At 41.3% G+C, this 23165-nt stretch overlaps 1 protein-coding gene across 2 annotated transcripts in view; it reads right to left on the bottom strand.

Moving 5' to 3' along the window:
- Positions 1-212: 212 nt before the first annotated feature.
- Positions 213-23165, bottom strand: part of LOC131258071 (uncharacterized) — a 56826-nt gene continuing 33873 nt past the window's right edge. For both annotated transcript variants that reach the window (XM_058259119.1, XM_058259120.1), the window contains exon 3: positions 213-600. In XM_058259119.1, the coding sequence (XP_058115102.1) occupies positions 356-600 (245 nt within the window). In that variant the 3' untranslated portion in view covers positions 213-355. The remainder of the gene's footprint in view (positions 601-23165) is intronic.

Genomic DNA, 23165 nt, shown 5'->3' on the forward strand with positions numbered 1-23165 from the left:
CTCTTCAACATTAAATCATGGAGCTAATTTTTTTTTTTCTACTTCTTAACTGTTGACTTATATTTATTGTGGAATGAATGAATGATGGTTAGAAATCAAAGTATCTTTTCTTGTTGTTGTCAGTCCATAGTATCAAATGCCACTTTCCCAAATGTCAACAAAGTCGTCAGATTCATACATTTTTTGTGGCGCTTCATCATGTACATGTTGCTTCTCTTTCACTTACATGTCCTCTGTAGCACCAAGCCATATAGGCTTTGTGACCGTGTATGTGGCCACTTTGCTTTCTATGCCGTCACTAACATCTTCATCACCTTCTGGAGGTTTACTTGTTTCTAAGGTAAGACTTTTATCTTTATGGGAGGAACCATTTGCAGGCTTTGCTAGCGTAGAGCTTTTCTTTTGCTCCACTAAAAGCCTTTTTTGTGACATTGGAAACAGGAATATCTGGCTGGTTAGATTTTGATGTCTGGGCTTTTGAATCCCTCCTCCGAGCAGCTTCTCTTGTCGGATCAGCAATTTTCAGTAAGAATTGGATCCGATCCAATTCAGATTGCAGAGCAGACAGTTCCTTCTGAAGTTGCACAGTCGCATTGATCACTGGTACATAAGTAATTAATGTCAGCAGATGGTTGGAAGAGTTGACTGTACGAATATATTCCTAAAACAGCAACAACACATAAGCACAACGTTGGACAAGATGCATGGCTAAAAAGAGTGTCAGGATCAGGAGTGCAACTCGATCAGGTTGGGCCGGGTTGGGGGTCAAACTGAGCCCAAGCTGACCTCAAGAGTACCCAACTCGCAGCCCAACCCAACCCGGCTTTTTTTTTTTAATAGACATAACCCATTACTGATATTAATAAAAGAAAAGATTAAAAAACGAAAAAAAATAAAAATAAAATCGAGACCCAGGAGAATCGAGATAGAAATCCCAGTACAAAAGCTACCTCACCTACACTCGTTCCTGAAAAGAAGAAAAAAAACTCTATATACAAGAAGCAAAAACAGAACCCACCCAAGACAAAACCCATTTACCCTATTTCTACCATTTTCAATCTCTATTATCTAATTCAATAGAGGAATCCAGACCCAGCATCATCGAAATTCAATGCACAGCTGAAAGGGTCGTATTTGAAGCTGAACCTTCTCCTCGACCGCGCTTTCACCTGCCTCCTTATCTCTGCCCGAACCTTCCAGAACAAACTCCTGCATCTCCTCTTCCCATTGCTGAATGCCAGCGTTGTTGGCTCCAATATCACTGAAATCATCGCTATTTCCCCCGTCAAATCGAAGCGATGGATAGAAACCCAACACAACCCAACCCGACTTACACCATACTTGATCCAACTGGACCCAACCTGACCAGACCCCACCCAACCCAAATAGACGTAATTATTCCCAACACATCCTAATCCAACCTGAATTTGGTCAACCCGAATCCAACCTGATATCAAATCAGGCTGGCTTTTCCAATACGAACCCAAACTGAGGACCTTGACAACCAGATCCAACACGACTTGAACTAGGGTGTTGGAAAGGGAGAAAAGAAATAAGAAGAAACAGGAATGTGAAGAAGTATGGATGGGTTATCACTGGGGGCCAACTTCCCAAGTTTATTCAAAATCACCTTGCAGAAAAAAGTGTCAGTTGATGGTAGACTGGAATGAAACTTGACATTCACAAGGAACCTTAAAGACAAAGGCTGAGGAATTCACCAGCTGTTAGGGAAACTAAAGCAGGTCACTCTCCCAGAAGTCGGGGAAGATTCCAGGAAAGGGGCTGGTGGGTAAAGGACGTCTTTATATAGAACTACTGGGCTGTGTAATGCAGTCTGTAGAGTGGTGGATAAGTTTAGGGAGAGGGTCGGATTCTCATGTGGTGACAGGCAGCAAATCAGTTCTGGAAAGACCTGTGGATCGGAGAGAGGTCCCTCCAGGAGGAGTTTCCGAGGTTAGCAAGTCTTGCCCCAGATAGGGAGCTCTCCCTTGCTCAATGTTTCTTCATCATCCGGATGTAGTAGTTTGGTCTCCCCCTTGTAGGAGGAATTTGTCAGACAAGGAAGCGGGCGTCTGCTTGTTCCTTCCATAGGATGATGACTGACAGCATGGCACATAGGTGCAAGATCCAATCCATCCATCAGATTGGTCCGACCTTCTACATGTTCTACCAAAAATAAATCTGGTCCACTCATCAAGCGGGCCCCAATACTAGAAACAGGTGGATGGGTTAGAAAACTTTATCCATTTTTTTTAGAGTAGCTCATTTGTCTTGCAGACTGTGACCCACCTGACTAGTGGATCAACCTGATTCTCAGGATGGGGCCTCAATCTAGTGGTTCCTTTCTGATGGATGGATTCGATCTTGAACCTATCATGACATGCTGGCACATGAGTGGCGTGTACATGAGCTCTATTGCACACACGTGTGCACTTAGCAAAGCTCCATCCCAAGAAAAGAGGTGTTAGCTTCCCAAACAGGTGCAATGAAGGAGAGGAATCAGTTCACCTATTCCTCCATTGTTCAGTGGCTTGTTTTTGCACTGTTTTTTTCCAATCGCTTTGGAATTGCATGGACCAGGAGGGAGAAGGTTGGAGCAGTCTCAAGTAATTGCAGAAACAGTCCTTTATAGGAAAGAGGAAAGTACTCTTGATTCGTTCTCTCCAATGTTTTGTTGGAAAATCTGCAATGAGTGGAATAACTGCATTTAGGGAGAAGCAGTACCCTCCCAGGCATTACTGGAAAAAATTGAAGTACAATCATTTGGTCCCTTTCATCTCCAGTTTTTAGGAGAATCACCGCATAAGACCTTCTCTAACGCCGACACTTTCATGGCCAAGATGGACCAGATAAGGCCCGATCGGAGGCAGAAGTGATCAGGACGGTCAGAACCTCAAAACAGTCGTATCTTGCAAACCGGAATGAGTTTTTCGACGTATCATATATATTTTAGGATAAGATAAGCTACTTTAGCCAACAAACCCTATTAAACTGGGTTGCCCAAGCCGGATTTGCGAGATTTCAAATCGACAGTCAAAAGTCCAATTTATTTTATTTTTTATAGTAAGTTTTAGTTCGATCAAAACTTTTGATCCTTTGAGTTTTAGGAGTCGTGCCCAACATGAAAAGGGCTTAGAAAAATTAGGAGAATAATGTGGTTAGGCTAAATTGGACACTTACTATTTTTGGCCAAAAACCATGAAGTCTAATAGGAATCATCACCGTTATAAATAATAATTTTACTACTTATAGTAAGTCATGTTTTTTGGGAGTTTGAGTTGGAGTTTTGACTCTAAAACTTCATCTTAGGTTCGAGTTCACTATTTAAAGGATTGTAATTTCTTTTCAAATTTATTAGAAATTATTCGAAAAGAAATTATTTCTTTTATTAGAATTCACTATTATTATTATTATTATTATTATTATTTTTTTATCATCAATCAATTTCTTTTCGAATTTATTAGAATTTATTTCTATTTTATCCCTTGTGGATTCAAGGAAACTCTGTCAGGAATCCAGAGGAGCTCCGTAGATTCAAAGTAGTTATCCTCGAGGAAGATGGTGATTGACCCCATCACGTCCTTCCCGGCATCACCCTCCTTTGGTAGGAGTATGAAAATTGAATTTTGATGGCACTTACATCAGTAATCCAAGCCCTTAAGGTATTGGAGTGTGCTTAGAGATGAAAACTGTCATATTCATATGGGTATCATCAGTAATCCAGTCCCATTGAGTATTTTCTTGTCTTTTTTGTCAAATGAGAACTTTATTGCTAAATATGACAAAATGGTTAAAAAAATTCCCAGCAACACATAAAGATGCTCCCAAGACCACTATTTGGCTGAAATGATCATCTAGAGAGCAAGATAAATTAGGAAATTCAATGATGAATGGATGATATTAGTCAATCTCATAGGAGCATATTATTAGTTACTCATACAGAAACCTAACAAAACTATAAGTATCAAAGTGGGGTAGCCCTACAGCAGGGGTCCTGAGCATCAACATATACATAGTCCCTACAGCAGGGGTCCTGAGCATCAACATATACATAGTCCCTACAGCAGGGGTCCTGAGCATCAACATATACATAGTTGATGCACATGATCCTATGCACTTGCATTAACCAAATTGTTGGGTCTGATGGGCACCACTATTGATGGGGGATCCCCTGCAGTCTTCTAGATTGTAAGATCCTAACCATTCAATGCTTCTCCTGTACTGTTTAATGTGTAGTATTATTTTCATAATTTCTTTTCGTTGGAACGTGTCATTTCTCGACTCCGGTAACAAAATACCCAGAATTTCTCTCCAGGATAGATTGCCTGCTACACAATGCAAGTTTTAATTGTGAATCTTCTCCAAGTGCCACTATGATTTTTTGTGTTAAATTCACACTGCATCAATATTTACAGATAATTTAGAACATGAACCCAAACATGAGGTGCAAGTGGACCACACCATAGAAAGAAGTGAGGATTGAACAAACTTCCCTTGAAACCTTCCTAGTGCCAACCATGATGCTTACTTCTCATCTACCCTGTTCATAAGGTCATCCATACCTGGATGAAGTTAAAACACAAATATCAGCTTGATCAGAGCCTTCTGTGGCCACAGGAAGTTTTCAACGGTAGCATCAATTCCTACTATTTCTTGTGGTGTGGTCCACTTGAGTGTTGGCTTGCCCTGTTTTTCAGAATGATCTGAAAAAATGGATGAATGGTGTGGATATAAGAAATACATAAATTTCATGCATCGATAAATTCAGCTGCTAGCTAGAGAGAAGAAAACCCGGAGTGTTGACATATGGAACTTCCATGGCCCCCATCATAATGTATGTATTAGATTCACATCGTCCATCCATTTTTCCATACCTTGTAAGACACGAGGCCAAAAGCGAGACAAATCCAAAGCTCAAATGGGCCACACTATAGTTGTAAATTAGTCTTTTAACTCCCACTGCTACCTGTGGTGTGGTCTACTTGAGCTTTGGATGTGCCTACTTTTTAGGATTGTTTGGATCTAACACATAAATCACAATGGGCCAGCAAAGTTCCACACGGTCAAAATTGGATTGTGTAATAGGCAATCCATTAGCGAGAGAGAAAATTCGGATGAAGTCAAGTCAGGATGGATTGGTCTAACATGACTCGAGCCTGATTATAAACCTGCTTGAAAATTGATAGGGCCAAGCTTGCAGGCCATGCCTAGCCCATGCTCTCATTTCCACCCTTACGAAACAAGGAATTCCAATTTTGCAGACAGTGATCGTCCGGAGGCGATGGCAGCTTCCAGGGATGGTGATGATCGACGGCTCAGACGAGGAGGAGAGGTTGTAAGTGCTTGGTCACGATGCATGAGGCAACAGATATGGGACTACTTGAAAGATGACAAGATTTCAGTGTTCTCAGTTTGGGGATGGGAGGGAGTGAGACGAGGAACATGAGACAGGTGGTTGCAGCAGTGATGGAGGAATCCAGAGAATCTAGTCATCCGTTTGATGTGATCATAAGAGTAAGAGCACCGGGGGTCGAGAGTCTTTCAGAGAAGATGCAACTGAGATTCAGAGGAGAATCGGACCATTAGCAAAAAGAGCAGGAAGGATCGTTTAATTTTAATGAGTATTTGCAAACGCTGATTTTATGGAGTTGGATGAAAAGGGGAAAGGGAATCGTTTAATGGAGGTACAGATAGGGATCAAGAACGCATTGAAGATCCCAAAGTCCATGCACTTCTCCGCAGCTGATAAACGAATCTCAGCTAAGCTACGCAGCCAGAGGTTCCTCATCGTCTTGGAGCTAAGCTAAGCAACCAGAGGTTCCTCATCGTCTTGGAAGATGTTTGGGAAGGCATCAACTTGAAAAAGATAGGAGTTCCCGTCATGGCCCCTGCTATCACCAACGGCAGCAAAGTCGTGATCACAACTCAATCCCGAGAAGTTTGAAAGGAAATGGAAGCCTAAGTAAACATCACGTTGGGGGAGTGGTCTGAAGAAGACACCTGGGATTTTTTACAGAAAGAGGCAGCTGATGTGATGGCCGGCATTCGTTTCTCAACAACCAGAGACATGGTCTTGAAATGCTTCTCTTACGTGTCCTTTTTCTGTCGAAATGGACGCTCCATCGATGGAGATTCCTTGACAGAAGAGTATTGGATGTCGGAGCGATTTTTAGATGGATCTTTCAACGAGGAGAATAATGAAGTGGCTTTCAAGAGACCAGGGAATATGCAGAGAAATGCATGGTGCTATTGTCCTTGGTGTCATCAAGACCAAATTACCTAGGCTCTTAATCCAATCGATCCTACCCTTCCTCTTGTTAGCCGGTAGCGCACCTGCAAAACAAATAGACACTAGGGGTGCCGGTTGTAGCCGGGGACCCTCCGATGCCTAAGTCAGGGCAGGCACACAATGGGCCTAGTTGGATTAGAGTAGTTGTGCATACCTTTCTCTTGACTTGAGTAAGGTGTCTATCAATAAACCTTACGGGCCACTTAGATGTCGTGGTCTCGGTGAGCAGTCCCTCCTGCATACAGTGGTGATCCTCCCTATATATTTTCTATTCTGAGGTAGTGGTCAGTATCTGAGGCCGAGGTCATTGGTCGAAGGGAATTTATGGATTGGCTACGAGAGCAATTTACAATGGAAGGATCTTCAGGAGGACAATGTCATGTGGATATGAATTCTCATGTGATGGAAGTGATTGATTCTCAGATGTTCCTAGAGAAGTACAACTTTCATAGGAAAGAATCATGTCAATGGATCTCATTATCCAATAATCAGGTAGAAACACTCCCATTTTGCTCTCCAGATTGCCCTCTTCTCTCGACATTGTTACTCAACAATAATGATCACTTGCAAGAAATCTCAGATGATTTTTCCACAAGCATCTCTTCCCTGCCCTCGTCCATGTCCTGCCTTTGCGAATTACGGTTGTTGAAGCTCCAGAGCTGCTGCAAGCTAGATGCTCTTCCTGCTTTCTTAAACGATATGCAGAAGCTCAAGATCCTCGATCTCCATCAAACTCCCCCGACAAAGATGGTTGAGGTATCCTTCCACAACATGCAAAGCCTCCGACGTCTCAACATCTCAGGTGCCTGCGACTTCAGCCAACTCTCGCTCAAGGGTTGTCGCTCTCTATTGACACTGGTCATCCCAGATAAACTTTCAAAACATGAGGCACTTGATCTATCAGGCACGAAAATGGAAGAGCACCCGCACGGAATTTTCAATCTGACTACGATGCGATGCCTGGACCTGTTGCGAATGGAGCATCTCAAGAAGATCGACTAGAGAAAGATAGATCGGCTTCCAGAAGAATTGAATTGGGATCGATGTGGCTTGAATTCGCTGCACGAACAGCTCCAAGACAGCAGTAGACATCGCATCTCAGTCAATGATGCCAGCATTTTCGAGTCTTTGGACCAAAGCCCTGACCTATGGGAATCCTGCTTTCTAAAATTTCATTTCTTGGTCTGTCCCTGCGAGGGAGGCCACAAGGATATATATGCTCATTTTAAAAGAAAGTGATTTATCTACCAGCGTATTTATACTTGATTTGATCAGTCTATGAGTTATGAGAGATGCCTGGAGGTTTGCGGTGGTAAGAATTCCCTGGATGGTGTTAGAGGGGTTCTCTCGGTGACAAAATTCTTTCTTTTGTATCAAAATGTGTTTGTTAAGGCACTGTCCGATGTCATCATGAAGATGGACAACCTTAAAGAATGCTGGATCGAAAAATGCCATCAATTGGAGTATCTCATAATCAGAGGAACTGCGGATGTTGATGCGGCAGTCAGTTTAGAAAATCTAAGGGTGTCCAATCTTGCCAAATTAAGAACGGTGTGCCGGGTTTGGAATAGGGAGCTTCGCATGCCTAAAGCATATACATTTATACATTTGGAATGTTGCCAGAAGCTCATCAACTTCTTCGAGCATTCAGTTACAGAATCTCAAATTACTTGCAATAAAATTCTGTTGTAGACCGGAAAAGGTCTTTGTAGAAGACAACGTCGTGGGGCAAAATGCATTTCCTTCCACAGCTAGTTGATTTACGTCTTTAGGAGTTACACAAATTGAAAAGAATTCATGTTGGGCACGTGCCGATGCCGAAGAAGTAGAAGATTCAAGGATGCCCGATGCTGGATAAGCTTCCTCTCCATAACACAAATGATTCTGCAGCAGAAGTTGAGATCCAAGGTGAGTTGAGATGGTGGGAAAGCATAAAATGGGAGGGTAGCGTCAAGCCTTGCAACATCCATTTCAAAGAATGGCATCCATCAACTAAATGATTCTTCTATGCTTAAACTACCTCTGTTTACTTTGTTATTCTTCTCTTCTTGAACTATTGTAATTCTCTTATATTTGTGTTACGGTGTCGCAGAAAGACGAGGGTGTTCCATTGGATTTAGGTGATTTAGTCTTAGTGGCTTTGAATTATGAATTTAGGAAGAAATTGGATGTGTTGCTCTTTTGCATGTATTTCATAAAAGGTAAACAAGTACCAGGTTTGTTTGTCAAATCATGCTTGCAACAGTAAGCAGGACTCAAGTTTTCCTTTTATTTACCTGATAGACTGGGTCCACCCGTCTTTATTATTTATGCTTTTTATTATGGGGCCTAGCTATTTTGTATGAATTTGTTGGGTTTTTCAGGTTTCATTTATGTTCCCCTAATGTACATGTAATTTTCTATTATATCAATGAAATTATAGATGACAGTGTCTCAACAATTAAAAAGAAGAAGAAAAAAGAGGCACAAGCTAATGAACTCAACCCAACCCATGGATAAGGCTAAAACTTAGGCCAGGCTCATCCCAATCCCAACTGGTCCAACCCAATCGTTCGATGGTGGGGATCTTTAATTCTTTAAATCAATGCTCTTAATCATGTTTATCCAATCCAGAGAAACAAGCACTGTTGGATAAAAGTTTGGGTTGGGTTATGTGAAAATACATTGGCTAAGTTGAGGTAGGTCTGGAAATTAGGTCCCATTACATGGCCAATTTGCAATCTTAACCAGTGAGTCAGTCAAATAGGCCCTTATGGCCTGTTTGGGAGATTGGATTTGGAACCCCTGGATTTAGAGCCCCCGGGATTTGGAACCCCCAGGATTTGAAATCCGCCCGTTGTGTTTGGCACCCTGGATTCAGAATCCCTATAATCCAAAAGTAGCCATGCATGCTATATTTATAGGGGTTTGAATTTAATTACTAAATCAACCTTAATATCTCTAATTACTGTACATATGTAATGTTTTGACACAATAGTTGTAATAAGCCCGTTGAAATATATACTTTGCCCGAAGCACAGGATCACATCCGAGTGACCAACCAATGATTTTTAACCATTGATTTAAATGGACAATGTTTGGACGGAGCAGATTATCCTATTAAAGTAATTATAGCGAAGCAGTTGATAATCTAATTGTTCTGAGATATCATTAGTGGGCCATGTGCCCAATAGATTAATAGCCAAGTGACACACATGTTACACATGCAACTCTTGGAAGGATTTTAGATGTAATACAAGCTTCCACCTTGGATTTCAAACCCCCTCTTTGAGGTGATTTGAATCCCCTTGATTTGAAACCCCCAATTACTTTAGGGTACCAAACATATTAGGAGATTTGAAATCCCCCCAAATCCATGGTGCCAAGTGACCCCTAGGTCTTTTCTACTTTCAGTAGTTGTTTGAGACAGAGATCTCACATTTTAATTATGGATTTTTACCACAAAATTCCTCGCAAATTAGGATTTACCAAATAATGCCCCTACCTACCGAAATGACTGTTTTTTAGCACTGAAATTACCATAATGCCCACATTGCACACTTTTTTTTTTTTTTTTTTTTTTTTTAGAAATTGGTGAAGTAGAAAATTATGGGGCCCATTACATATTTTTATAATATCCAAGCTGTCCAACAGATGTACTACCTCTTAGTGTTGAGTAGAACCAAACATTTGGTCAACCTAAAAGGATGATGAGGCACCATAACAAAATAATATACACCACTTAAAAACATCAAAAGAAAGATTTTTGGTCCATGCGAGTATTATGTTTGGTTGCAAATGTTTGGCATGCTAATGTCATACACAAACTGTGGGGCTGCCACAAAATTTTTTGACTTCATTCTTTCTAAAGAAAAACAATACAAGAGGATAGTTCGACAATTTTCCTTCTCAACAAGGTTGAACTTAACTAGTTCATTATCAAGATCCTAAAATATTTATTTATTCGTAATAAAAATTTTATTTTTTATGAGATTTTCCCAACAATATCCTGAGAAATTCTGGAGAAAAGAAATTCCCGATAAAGAAATTTGTCACTACAACGAAGTATAAATGGCCAAGGGCCAATCTTAGGTGCACCGAAAAGATGGTGACCATCTGCCATCCAAAATGAGGATTGCAAGGAAACAGGTCCGAGCTACTTTCATCTCATTATGTGGAAGGAACCATTTCTCTGAAACCTTTTTTTTTTTTTTTTTCTGAAAGTGAGATCACACCCCCTGTAACTTTGTTAACATGAGCAGAGGATGTACAAACAGGACTTTTGGATAGGCTCCACAAAAACATTGGGCCTCACCTATCATAACTCATAGTCAGTAAAACAAAAGAAGAAAACAAAATGCCATAGCCACCCTGAAGAAAACAAAGATTCACACCAGCCTCGCCTACCTGCAACAAAGAGACATTCTCTGCTCCTCTGATCGGGATTCAATCATTCCCACATCTAGTTGCTGCTACCAAGTCTATAAATACAAGGTGCTTTTTTTTTTTTTAATGGGGATATCCCAAAATCAATTGGGGATCGTTTTCCTTTCTTTTCTTTTCTTTTCTTTTTGTGTTTTGCAGCAAATGATATCATATATAGACTCAACCCCACCATGAAACGGCTTCCCGTTACCAAAATGTTGAGAACCAGCACAAAATGCTTCACTCTGCCTCTGCAATCTTTCCCATTGCCACCTATAATCAACCAAAGCCCTCCCAACTTCCACTCTACACCTCACTGAACTATTTATTTCTAATAGGAAGCAACTACCGACATTTTGCCCCACTTTACAGCCCTCTCCCAAACCAGCTGACAGTGCACAACTATCGCCCATAAACTAGCTGATAGCCCACCAGACCTATAGAGCCACCTTCTCAGCCTAGCCCAAAGACCTCTGCTCTAGCAGACGGTATGAACAAAACACTGGGGCCAGCCAGGCACTCAATAGCTCATCATCACTCTCTAGCTCCACCTAATGCACTTTGTTTTTAAACCAGCAGCCACAGACCACCACTCACAACACAAAACCAAACTTGCAGCAGCCTCCCAAAACACCAACTGCACAGATCACCGCCTCCAGCAAAGAACAACAAGAACTCCACCCACCAAACTACTCAACAATTCCCAAACAACAAAGAACAACATATAGCCACCAACCAACAACCTTCCCCCAAACAACATACAATTACTTATCACAACATTCCTTAACCAAACAACAGGGCTAGATACAGTAGCTTACAGGATATATGCAAAGAGCAATCCGAACGGATAACTAGAACCACCTCAGGGTTCGAGACTGGCACCGAGATCTTCCTTGAAAGAGGCAACTGGTAGGAGCTTGAGACAGGGATCAACATAACCAATCTATAATTTCTTCATGGAATTGCTAATCAAATGACCGGAGAAATTAAACAGCTGGGCAGCTGGGAGACACCTGCTGTAGGTGCTACAAAACAAAACAACATCCAGCCCAACCTTGGACAATGATTCCTTATTTTAGCCATGACAAATTGCAGTACAGGGCAGAAAAAGGGCAAGGAAACAAGATTCCACGGCTGAGATCGCTATCCCCAGTGAAAGGTTCCCAAGCCTGCCTTGTCCATCATAAACATATCTCTCGCCTCCCTTGGAAGGGATGGGCGGAGCCTGTACAGCCTATCCGGGGCTCCACTGCTGCCTAAGCGGCTAAGTGATCTGCTATCAAGTTGGATTCTCTGAAAATATGACTGAACTGGTGGTTAATACCTCCAATTTCCTGACAGATAGGGGTGCACATTTAACCGTTGGAACCGTGTAACCCGACCGGAACCGTTGGATCAGTCCGGTTCCAGGGTGCTAACGGTCCGGTTCCGGTTCCTAAATTTTGAAAATCGTTGATTACGGATCGGTTCTAGTTTAGGGTACTCCTGTAGAACCGAACTGAACCGTTGATCCAAACCGTTAATCGAACCGTAGAACTGAACCGTGATAAGAACCGTGGATCTGAACCATCGATCTGATGTATTTAAAACAAAAAAAAAAAACCCTAAGTTGCATCAGTCCACGCCCTGCCCTCTCTCGCACCGCACCCCCTGCCCCCTGCCCTCTCTCACAGCACTCCCTGCCCTTTGCCCCTCTCCTAGCCTTTTTTTTTTTGTGACGAGAAAGGGGTTAGGGATTTGGGGCTTGCGACGAGAAAAGGGTTAGGGATTTGGGGCTTGCGATAAGAAAAGGGGTTAGAGATTTGGGGCTTGTGAACAGGAGTGGTTTCTCTGGCAGGATTCCGACTAGCATTGGTAATCTATTGAATCTAAGGGTGTTGGATTTGAGTGGCCAAAATCTGTCCAGCGAGCCACCAATGGAGCCATCTGGGTTGCCAAATCTGCAGGTTCTCGAGCTAGCTGATAACTCATTTTCTGGCAATGTCGCAGTTTGTTGAGCTTATAGGTCCTGAATCTGACATCCAATGCCTTCTCCGGCAGCATTCCAATGACATACGGGTTTCTCCAATCTTTAGCGATTCTCTCCCTATTAGGCAACAACATATTGGGCCGGATTCCAGCAAAGCTTGGTAACTATTCCAATCTTGAAGTATTGCAGCTTCACTCAAACCATTTAACTGGTCAGATTCCTACTCCATGAATCACTATTCCAAATTGCCCTGATTTTTATCCTTTTTTTTTTAATATTACTTTCATTCATGGTATATAACTATAGATCACTAAATAGAGCTTTGTTAAGCCACACACATGGAATAAAACTCACGTACATGCCACTCATGTGCCACCATGGCGCACTAGATCTGAGATCCAAGCCATTCATTGGAATGGTGTTATTATGTTAATGCCCGAACCCAAGAATCTGGTTGACCAACTGGTCAGGTGGGAGACAGTTTGCAAGACAAATGTACAGCTCTGAAAAGCTTGGTTGAAGTTTTCTAACCCATCTTTCAGGTGGAAGATCATAGCCTTTTTTTGCTATTAGAGCAGATTATTCTTTTTCTTCTATTTCATCCTCTTTTTTGTTTTTCTTTTTTTTTTCTTTTTTCTTTTTTTTTTTTTAATCCACTAACTGGGCTGGACTTTTAAAAGCCTAGAACCATGGATTCAATCCGGGACCGAATCGTTCTTCATGGTCCAATTTCGGTTCGGTTCTAGGATGCTAACGGTCTGGTTCCGGTTCCAATATTTGCAGAACCGTTAGGAACGGTTCGGTTCCGGTTTCACCCCAAAACCAGCCCGAACCGACCCGTGTGCACCCCTACTGACAGATCACTTTTATATCATACCAAATCTTCCAATGAGGCACTGATTGCAGATTTGTAATGCTTCTGAAAATGATTTTGGCTGATTCAATGATGATCCTTTGAAGGCCTTGGGATTTACATCACTTGATCCCCTTCAAAATTGCTCACGCTTCTGCTTCCGTGTTTGTAACTCAATCAAAGTAATGGTGGAATTCGAAAATGAGGTTGCCTTGATGATCCCTACAAATTCCCCCTCCTCCTCCTCCCTCTCCTGGGTTTCCTTGAGACAATCCATCTGCATTGAGCTTCACTCATCCCTCTATCGGCGGAGTCCATATGAGATAGTGAGGTTTCCTTCAACTTCCCTGTGTGAATGTGTTATCCATCACCTGGAGGGCTACCTGTTGAAGGAAAGGGCAGAAACCGTCCTATGGCATTTGGTGAGATAACTCCCCAAGCCATCTTTTTATTCTAGCAACAACTTCTGATGCAACGATGGGTTCGTTATCAAATCTATTTGCATTCCTAGCCAACTAGATTTCCCACAAAATGATGCTTGGGGATAGGCCTCGTAGTCTAAGAAATCTCAAGCTATCGCTGGCTCTATTGGTCCATATGCTTAGCCTTTGCTCCAGAGAGTGGATATGACCTTCGTGAACATAAAAAAATGTTGTTGAAGAAAGACCACACCTCTTTTGCTAGTCTACCTTTGCAAAAAAGGTGATCGATGGATTCCTCATCAATCCCTGAGGATGAACTACTGATCTGGAAAGGAGGCACAACTGGGATGGGCTATGTTTCTTTGTTGACTCCTTCAGAGGTGTTGTCTGCTCTGTGTGTTGGAACAGGGATGATGCGAACCACATTAGAGTTGTTATGCTGCTCCGTGACTAGTAAAGAGGAGGATGGTTGGATTCCCAGAGAGGGCTGCCCATAGTACAATTCATAGCATACACATTTTGAGAATGTGTGAACACCAAGGCATTGCACTGCCTTTTCAACTGAGATCGCTCTTTTCAACACCTTCCATGCCAGCATGGATATTTTCGGCGAGATAAGCTTGTGCCACACCCATTTTGCCCAATCCTGATTATGACTTCTACTATGTAAGACGTTCCATGCTGATTTAATAGTGAATTTTTGTGATGGAGATGATGTTCAGATCAGCTCATCTTCGTCATCTGATATGCTTATCTTGCTCGTTGCTATCCTGGCAAGAAGATGGGAACACACATGTTTTGCTAACAGGGTTAAATTCCATCCGTTTGGAGTGAGAAGGTCTTTTACCTTCAAGGACATCATTTCAACCGGAACTCTACCGCCATCCACTTATGCAAGTAGCCCATTTCCTAGTTAGTTTTCCCTCCAGAGGTTTACCTCTCTGTTCACTCCCCAAGTATAGGGTTGTGATGTAGTAATAAACTCGGTGAGACCGAGGTCGAATCCCAAGGGACCGATACCTGTATGTTACCTGAAAATAACTAGAACTAGAAAAAAGATGAAATCTAAATCAGGTGGATTTGAGAAATAATGATGAAATAGTAAAATATGTAGAATTCAAAGGTAGGGAACTAGGGATTTAGAGGATCCACTTGTAGAGATCAGGGAGATCTTGATACCTGCTTCAAAAATCATGGAACTTAAACTGAACTTCCTCTGATATAATTTTAAAGGGATGAAAGATATATGAATTAGAATGGATTCCATCACCAAACCATACCCAAGAGACAAAGTCAACAACAGAATTAAACTAATTACCAACCAATCAGATGATTATGAAGGTTAGGAAGGGTACCGCCATCCAACCATGCCCAGGAGGCGATGGCGAACAACAGGGCTTCCTGACGCCATAATAAAAATAAGGAAAAAGAAATACTCAAAGCTATTGCAAGCCCAGTGTAATTTCAGTCACAACAGGCCATTAAAAACTACAAATATTCCCATAATAAAATTAAATAAAAAATCCCTTCAATCTAAATAAAAGGTACATGCATCAAGTTCTCCCATCACGCTACAAGCTTCACCTCTTAGCCCTAGCTAAGAGGTTCAGCCACATAGACATAACGGGGCTTATCTCTTAGAAAATAAAGTAGAAACAAAAAGGAAGAAGAAAAAAAAAGTACAAACTCTGCTCCCTTCTGTCTATCCACGTTTAAGCCGAGACCTCCCTCTATCTGCCCAAGTTCCTCATTCCCATTCTCTCTCTTTCTACCTTATAGGCAATGCCGGCCCTGGAGAGGTGTGCTGTCGTCCGTCATTCAGTTGGAGATGGTTTCGTGCTTGAGTTTACGCAGCAGAAGGCGGTCGCTGCGTAACAACGTGCGGAAGGACTTTCACACCGAAAAGATGATGCTGCCCTCCCTTTCTTCCCTTACTTTTTTTCTAAAAAGGATAACGTCACCTGGTATGTTATCGGTAGACCTACACGATGGACGGTACAGATCGGCTATCCGATCACCATCGAGATTACGCAACAGGCCGCAAAAACCGGATAGCGTTCGGCTGCGAAAACAGGGGTTGCGCTGATTCTTGATGGGGCCCACTTCAGCTGATGTTTGAGAGATCCCCTCCGTCCACCGGATTCATATCCAAAAACCATTTGGAAATGGTCAGATTTGGATCAGAGTCAATGTGGCCTACAGAACTTTTCTTTCCGCCGTTCGTTCCATGTTTGAACGGTTGAAAACCGATCAAGCTGTCCTCTTTAAATTTCGTCACCTACGCGATGATAAAATGGACCTTGGGATTCTAATGGACGGTCCAGATTCATCATATGGACCATGATGGTGGCCCACAATCAAAACCGATGGAAGGCGTGGGCGGACGCTGTTTGAGAAACAATTGGACTGGGAGATATGTCGGTCAGCGTATGCTGACCGACTCTGGTGTGTTCGGTGCATGGCAAACGTGCCACTCCATATGCACGCCTGTACTGGTGTAGGGCACACTGTGATGTTGATGAGAAATCTACTCCGTCCATCTGTATTGTCATCTCATTTAACGCGTTGATACTATTTTTGAAGCATATCCAGATAGCAGGTGGGCCCAAAATCAGAGTTTTAGGGGCTGATCTATCCGTTGGGCTACTTCCCCAGGGATGTAATAGATGAAATTCGACGTGAATGGTTAATTTATGGTCTCAATCCCATGTATAAAGTTTCGAGCCAATCGGATGGCGATAACCCTGTGATCTTGCATTCTGCGCCAGTTTCGGGCCTCTTTCACGTGAACGGCTTTATTCCTCGGATTGCTGGTGTGTAAATCCTTTAGTCTTAGTCCCCTGGGGTCTGTCTCATGCTTTGGTGAATTCAGAGCGTCAATCCATACATTTAGCACTATTTTTCAGTCCAAGCTCTTAAAGTCACCTTGCAACACAAACACAAGTAAATCGGGCCATTAAACAGTATCCTGTTCGTAAATCCAGATAATAACTAGGTCTGATATGAAAAGGCCTAGCTATATGTCCTAGAGGGGGGGGGGGGGTGAATAGGACAATGCCAAATAAAACTTATAACAATGGAATTAAAAAGAATATAATAGCCAAAATAAATCACAATGTAAGAAGGTAAAATAACCTCAAAATTCAGATCTTGAGAGGTTGATACAAATGTTGTTCTAAGGACAACCTTACACCAAAAACCAGAGTTTATGGTAGGACAACCTTATTTCTAGAAAGATCTTTGTATCAAATCTCAAATCGAAGAGGAATACAGAAATAAATACAAACTGAATTGAAATAAATTGTAATCACAAATGTATTGTTCTAGGGACAGCCATACACCATAAAAATGGCAGGGCAACCTTGCTGGAACAACTTTTAAAGGAAATTGAATATCAAGCTGATAAAGGAATAGCAGAAAATAAATTCTAAATTATTACAAAATTCTCACAATGCTTGAATTAAATGATTACAACATTCACCACCATACATACATCCCACAAAAGAATAATTAAAGATCAGAAGTATAAATCATTCAACCACAACACAAGGGATTATAGTGGTTCGCCTGTGTGTTCACCAACTGTTAAACAACAGCCACACAGAATGCTACTCCACTCCTAATATCCTCACACAGGGGATATTAGCGTTCACTAACAAAATAGGTTTTCCCAGGTTCACTCAAAACCTTTACAATTGTGTCTTTGTCTATGGGCTTACACAATTAAAAAACCCCACTTCTGAGTTTTCCTGGCTCTCCTCAGATAACCAATACAATAAGATTTTTCTGGCAAATCTTGAAAGAAACTAAAATAGAAAGGAATTTACAATTAAATGTAAAATACATGATTATCTCCTTCGTTGTAGCAGCCCGGTAGAACCAAATTAGAGTAGATGATTGAATGTCCAAGTTCAATGTCCAGTACTCAAGTACAATGGTTCTAATTCTAATAGATTTTAAATTAAACCAAACAGGGCTTGCCTTAATTGATTTTGATTCCAAAGAAAGGGAATAACAATTCCTCTTATCAAATTAGATTGGAATAGCAGAAACAAAATCAATTAAATAAAGCTAAGGAAAGAGAATATTAAATAAGCACACTTAGCTTAGATGGAGCACAGAATTATCTCTCAGAAGTTCGACAAAGATTGGCTTGAATGGATTAATTAATTCGATGATTTCTTCTGAAATTTGTGCACTATTTATAGGTGAGCAGATCGCGTCTTCGACTAGTCTAGGGAGCTCTTCGACTAGTCGAAGCAATAACAGATATTTGAAAGATTCGGCGGGATAAGCTTTGACCGTTCTATGACTGGTCGAAGGTCTCCTTCGACTGGTTGAAGAACCTGAAAAACATCGCTGGATTTTAAGTTGAAAATTTTCGACTGGTCGAAGATGCAGTCGACATTGTTCCTTCGACTGGTCGAACAGATTCCTGGACTAGTCGAAGCCTAACAGATTTTATCTGAAATTTGTAACAAACTCACGACTGATCGAGGAATTTCTTAGACTGGTCGAAGAAACTCTAGGACTAGTCGAAGAACAGACCAAACTCATGTAAAATAAACATTCGATTTATGTATCCAAAATGACCTACTTCTAAGGTCAACCTATGGTCAGTCAAACCTCAACCAAGAAGTAAGGACATTGAAACATTAGGAACTAGTGACCTTGAAGTATGAGCCTTGAAGACTTGATGTAGTTGAAATCTTGATGTAGCTCAATTCTTGAAAGAGTTTTGAGTTCTTTACAAACTGCCTTGTACTCTTCTTGAAGTCTTGCAGCTTGAGTCTTGTCTTGTGAGTAGTTCTTGCATTCAAGATTGATCCTTGTACTTATGAGCTTTGCTTGTTTATGAATGTTGATCCTTGAGAGAGCTTCACTTATGCAAGTAATATATAACAGTGATTTTGGCACCACAAATTTGACAACAGACAGGGATATAAACTATAGCACTTACATGATATGCAATATTTGACCCTTAACACAACCCCCAACTAGCATCTTGCTAGTCCCGAGCAAGGTATGCGAAAAATAAGTTGAGAATTATGAAACAATTCCTGTGAAACCGAGTGATATTTTGAAAAATGATTCAGATACGAAAAATCTAAGATTTATGAATGTTGGACATAATTCTTCTCCTAGACTCAAGCACACGGTAACTTCATAATTAAGTTTAAAATATTAGTCCGTCAATTAGAACAATTCTAAACATTAAATTCTATGGATGTATAGTCTAATCTCAACTTATCAACATTAAGATTTACCCCTCTATTTAAGGATATTATTAGTAACCAATAAGAGAATTCACGATAACCCAAACTTGCCTTACACATTATCTTTTTGTTCTTTTAATTTTTTATTTTTATTTTCATTAAAAGTAATGCTAAGAAGGGGAATCGAATCCTCACCTATAGGGAGCAAACCTATGGTAAAGACTGCACACCCAACTCTTTTTCAAATATCATGGGGAATCGAATCCTCACCTATAGGGAGCAAACCTATGGTAAAGACTGTTCGCCCAATCCATTCAATTTTCCCAAGTTGGTTCCTTTCATGTTTAATGATTGCCAAGTTAATCCTTCAATATCGAACTGAAATCTTAATGTGTAAGCGAAATGTGACATGTGAAATCATGACTCAATCAATGTTTAAAACCTCTAACCATGGACTAACAATTTAAATTTAACTGTGAAATCTAATAGATAACTGAATCCAAGAGTCATAAAGTACCAACATCACGCATCTTGAAATTCTAAGTGCCCTAGATGGCCGTCAAAATCACTTCAATTTTTTTTTTAAATTTCCACAATTTTTGTTCACAATTTTTGTTCAAGACCAAGAAAATGCTGATTAGGTCACCTAATCTCCCACCCCAACCTAAAATCTACATTGTCCTCGATGTAAAAGATATGAGTATGCAATGCACTTGGGACAACGAAAAGTAAATATGAAGTGATGGGAAGATAGTACCTAGATGATGAATCGAGAGACACTTTCCAAGAGATCGTAGCATGGGCGTCGGTCAGCACGAGAGAGAAGGCAACACAAAAATAACAAAAATAAAATCCTACCGATACCACTTTCGTAGGTACTCTCGATTGCATTTAGCGTAAGCAACAAGCCTTTAAACCCCTAGGTTGCCCCTAGTGGACGAGTTGTAGTCTCATGAGGGTTTGTAGTAATGTTACCCACAAACATTGAACTAACTAATGATAAAAACGAAATGAAATGAAGAGCTAGGTTGCCTCCCTGGAGCGCTAAGTTTACCGTCTTCAGCCAGACAAATAAAGCAACTACCCTAGTCCTATGAAAGTGATAAGCCTACCTATACCTCCATCAAACTAGGAGATCAATCCTGGTAAACAGGAGCAGTCAGGGGGATGGGCATGTCCTCTGAATCAAATTTCTCGATAAATGATTTCAATCGATGTCCATTGACTTTAAACTCCTTGCCATTGTCGGGATCTCTTATCTCAATGGCCCCATGAGGAAAAACAGTAATAACAATGTAAGGGCTGGTCCAACGAGATCGAAGCTTACCCGAAAAGAGATGTAATCGAGAATTGTACAAAATGACCTTCTGACCAGGTGTGAATGATTTTCACAAAATGTGTTGGTTATGAAATGCTTTCATCTTGTCCTTGTAAATTCTCAAATTATCGTACGCATCATTCCGGATTTTCTCAAGTTCATTCAATTGAAGTTTGCGTAGCGAGCCAGCGTTGTCCAGATTGAAATTAAGATTTTTGATCGCCCAGTACGCTTTATGTTCTAGCTCCACAGGTAAGTGACAAGCTTTCCCATAGACAAGTTTAAATAGAGACATTCCAATAGGAGTTTTAAAGGTAGTACGGTATGCCCATAAGGCATCGGTCAATCGGATTGACCAATCCTTACGATCAGGGTTAACCGTTTTCTCCAAAATGTGTTTAATTTTCCTATTAGAAATCTCAGCTTGTCCACTTGTCTGTGGGTGGTACGGGGTGCTCACCTTATGAGAGATACCGTATTTCTTCATTAAGCTCTCAAATGGTTTATTACAAAAGTGTGAGCCCCCATCACTAATGATGGCTCGAGGCGTTCCGAATCGAGAAAGGATGTTTTTTTTTAGGAATTTAATGACCGTGCGATGGTCATTAGTTCGACATGGAATCGCTTCGACCCATTTAGTGACATAATCCACAACGAGCAAAATATACAGATTTCCAAACGATTGGGGGAATGGTCCCATGAAATCGATGCCCCAGCAATCAAATGCTTCAATGATAAGGATGGGATTCAAATGCATCATATTTCTATGGGACAATGCTCCCAATTTCTGACAACGCTCACAAGCTTTGCAAAACTCATGAGTGTCCCTAAACATAGTGGGCAAGTAAAAGCCACACTGCAGAATCTTGGCCGTGGTCTTTTTAGCAGAAAAGTGACCATCACAGGCCTGTGAATGACGGAAGGAGATGACGCTCTGATGCTCATCGTCTGGTACACATCTCCTTAGGATTTGGTCTGGGCAATATTTAAATAAATAAGGATCATCCCAGAAAAAGTTACGCACCTCGGTGAAGAATTTCTTCTTATCTTGCACAGTCCACTGTGTCGGTATAGCACCTGTAGCAAGATAATTAGCAATATCAGCGAACCAAGGTGAATGAGAGACTCTGAACAGTTGTTCATCAGGGAACATGTCGTTGATATGGGTCGTCTCAAGGGAATTAGAGGTATTAAGGCGAGAAAGGTGATTGGCCACAACGTTTTCTACTCACTTTTTATCTTTAACTTCTAAATCAAATTCTTGGAGTAGAAGGATCCATCGTATCAGGCGGGGCTTAGAATCATTCTTAGAAAGAAGATACTTCAGTGCCGTATGATCTGTATAAATAATGATCTTGGATCCGATCAGGTAGGACCTAAATTTGTCCAAGGCGAACACTAAGGCTAAGAGTTCTTTTTTCGTAGTTGAGTAGTTCACTTGGGCCAGATTTAAAGTTCTACTCGCGTAATGGATGGCGTAGGGTCTCTTATCTTTTCTCTGGCCTAGAACCGCTCCAAGAGCATAATCAGAAGCGTCGCACATAAGCTCAAAAGGAAGGCTCTAGTCGGGTGGCTGCATGATAGGTGTAGTGGTTAACATGCCCTTAAGCTTGGTGAAAGCTTCCTGGCATTACTCAGTCCACTCGTACGGAGCATCCTTTTGAAGAAGATTACATAAAGGACGAGAGAGGAGACTAAAGTCCTTTATGAATCGCCTGTAAAATCCCGCGTGTCCTAAGAAAGATCGCACGTCTCTGATGTTCTTGGGTGGAGGTAGGTTAGAGATAAGATCGATTTTTTACTTTATCTACCTCGATTCCCTTCGACGAGATGATATGCCCAAAGACAATTCCCTTCTAAACCATGAAATGACACTTCTCCCAATTAAGTACCAAGTTCTTTTCTTCACATCTTTTCAGCACACATTTAAGACTTTCCAAGCACTTGCTGAAAGATGGACCGTAATCAAAGAAATCGTCCATGAAGACCTCTAGATATTGCCCCACCATATCAGAAAAGATACTAAGCATACATCGCTGAAAGGTGGCAGGGGCATTACATAGTCCGAATGGCATCCTTCGGTAGGCAAAGGTGCCGTAGGGACATGTAAATGTGATCTTTTCTTGGTCTTCAGGGGCTATCTCTATCTGGTTGTAGCCCGAATACCCGTCAAGGAAACAGTAATAGGAATGACCAGCTAACATTTCCAGGATCTGGTCAATGAATGGTAAAGGAAAGTGGTCTTTCCTCGTGACGGTATTCAACTTCTTGTAGTCAATGCACATTCTCCAACCAGTACTGACTCTAGTTGGCACGAGTTCATTATTAGCATTGGCTACGATGGTGATTCCGGACTTCTTAGGGACCACTTGAGTTGGACTCACCCATTGACTATCAGGTATAGGGTATATGATACCCACGTCCAATAGTTTAAGAACCTCGACCTTAACCACTTCCTTCATGTTTGGATTTAGTCTACATTGTGGTTGCAGAGCGGTTTTTGCATTATCCTCAAGATATATGCGGTGAGTACAAATCGAGGGATCGATTCCCTTGAGGTCCGCTATCGTCCATCCCAGGGCTCCTTTATGCTTAATGAGAGTAGATATGAGCATACTCTCCTGTTCTTTCTCTAAGTGGGCAGAGATCACCACCGAGTATGTCTCATCTTGACCTAAATAGGCATATTTCAAA

This window comes from Magnolia sinica, chromosome 10, assembly GCF_029962835.1.
Source record: "Magnolia sinica isolate HGM2019 chromosome 10, MsV1, whole genome shotgun sequence".
Taxonomy (NCBI): Eukaryota; Viridiplantae; Streptophyta; class Magnoliopsida; order Magnoliales; family Magnoliaceae; genus Magnolia; species Magnolia sinica.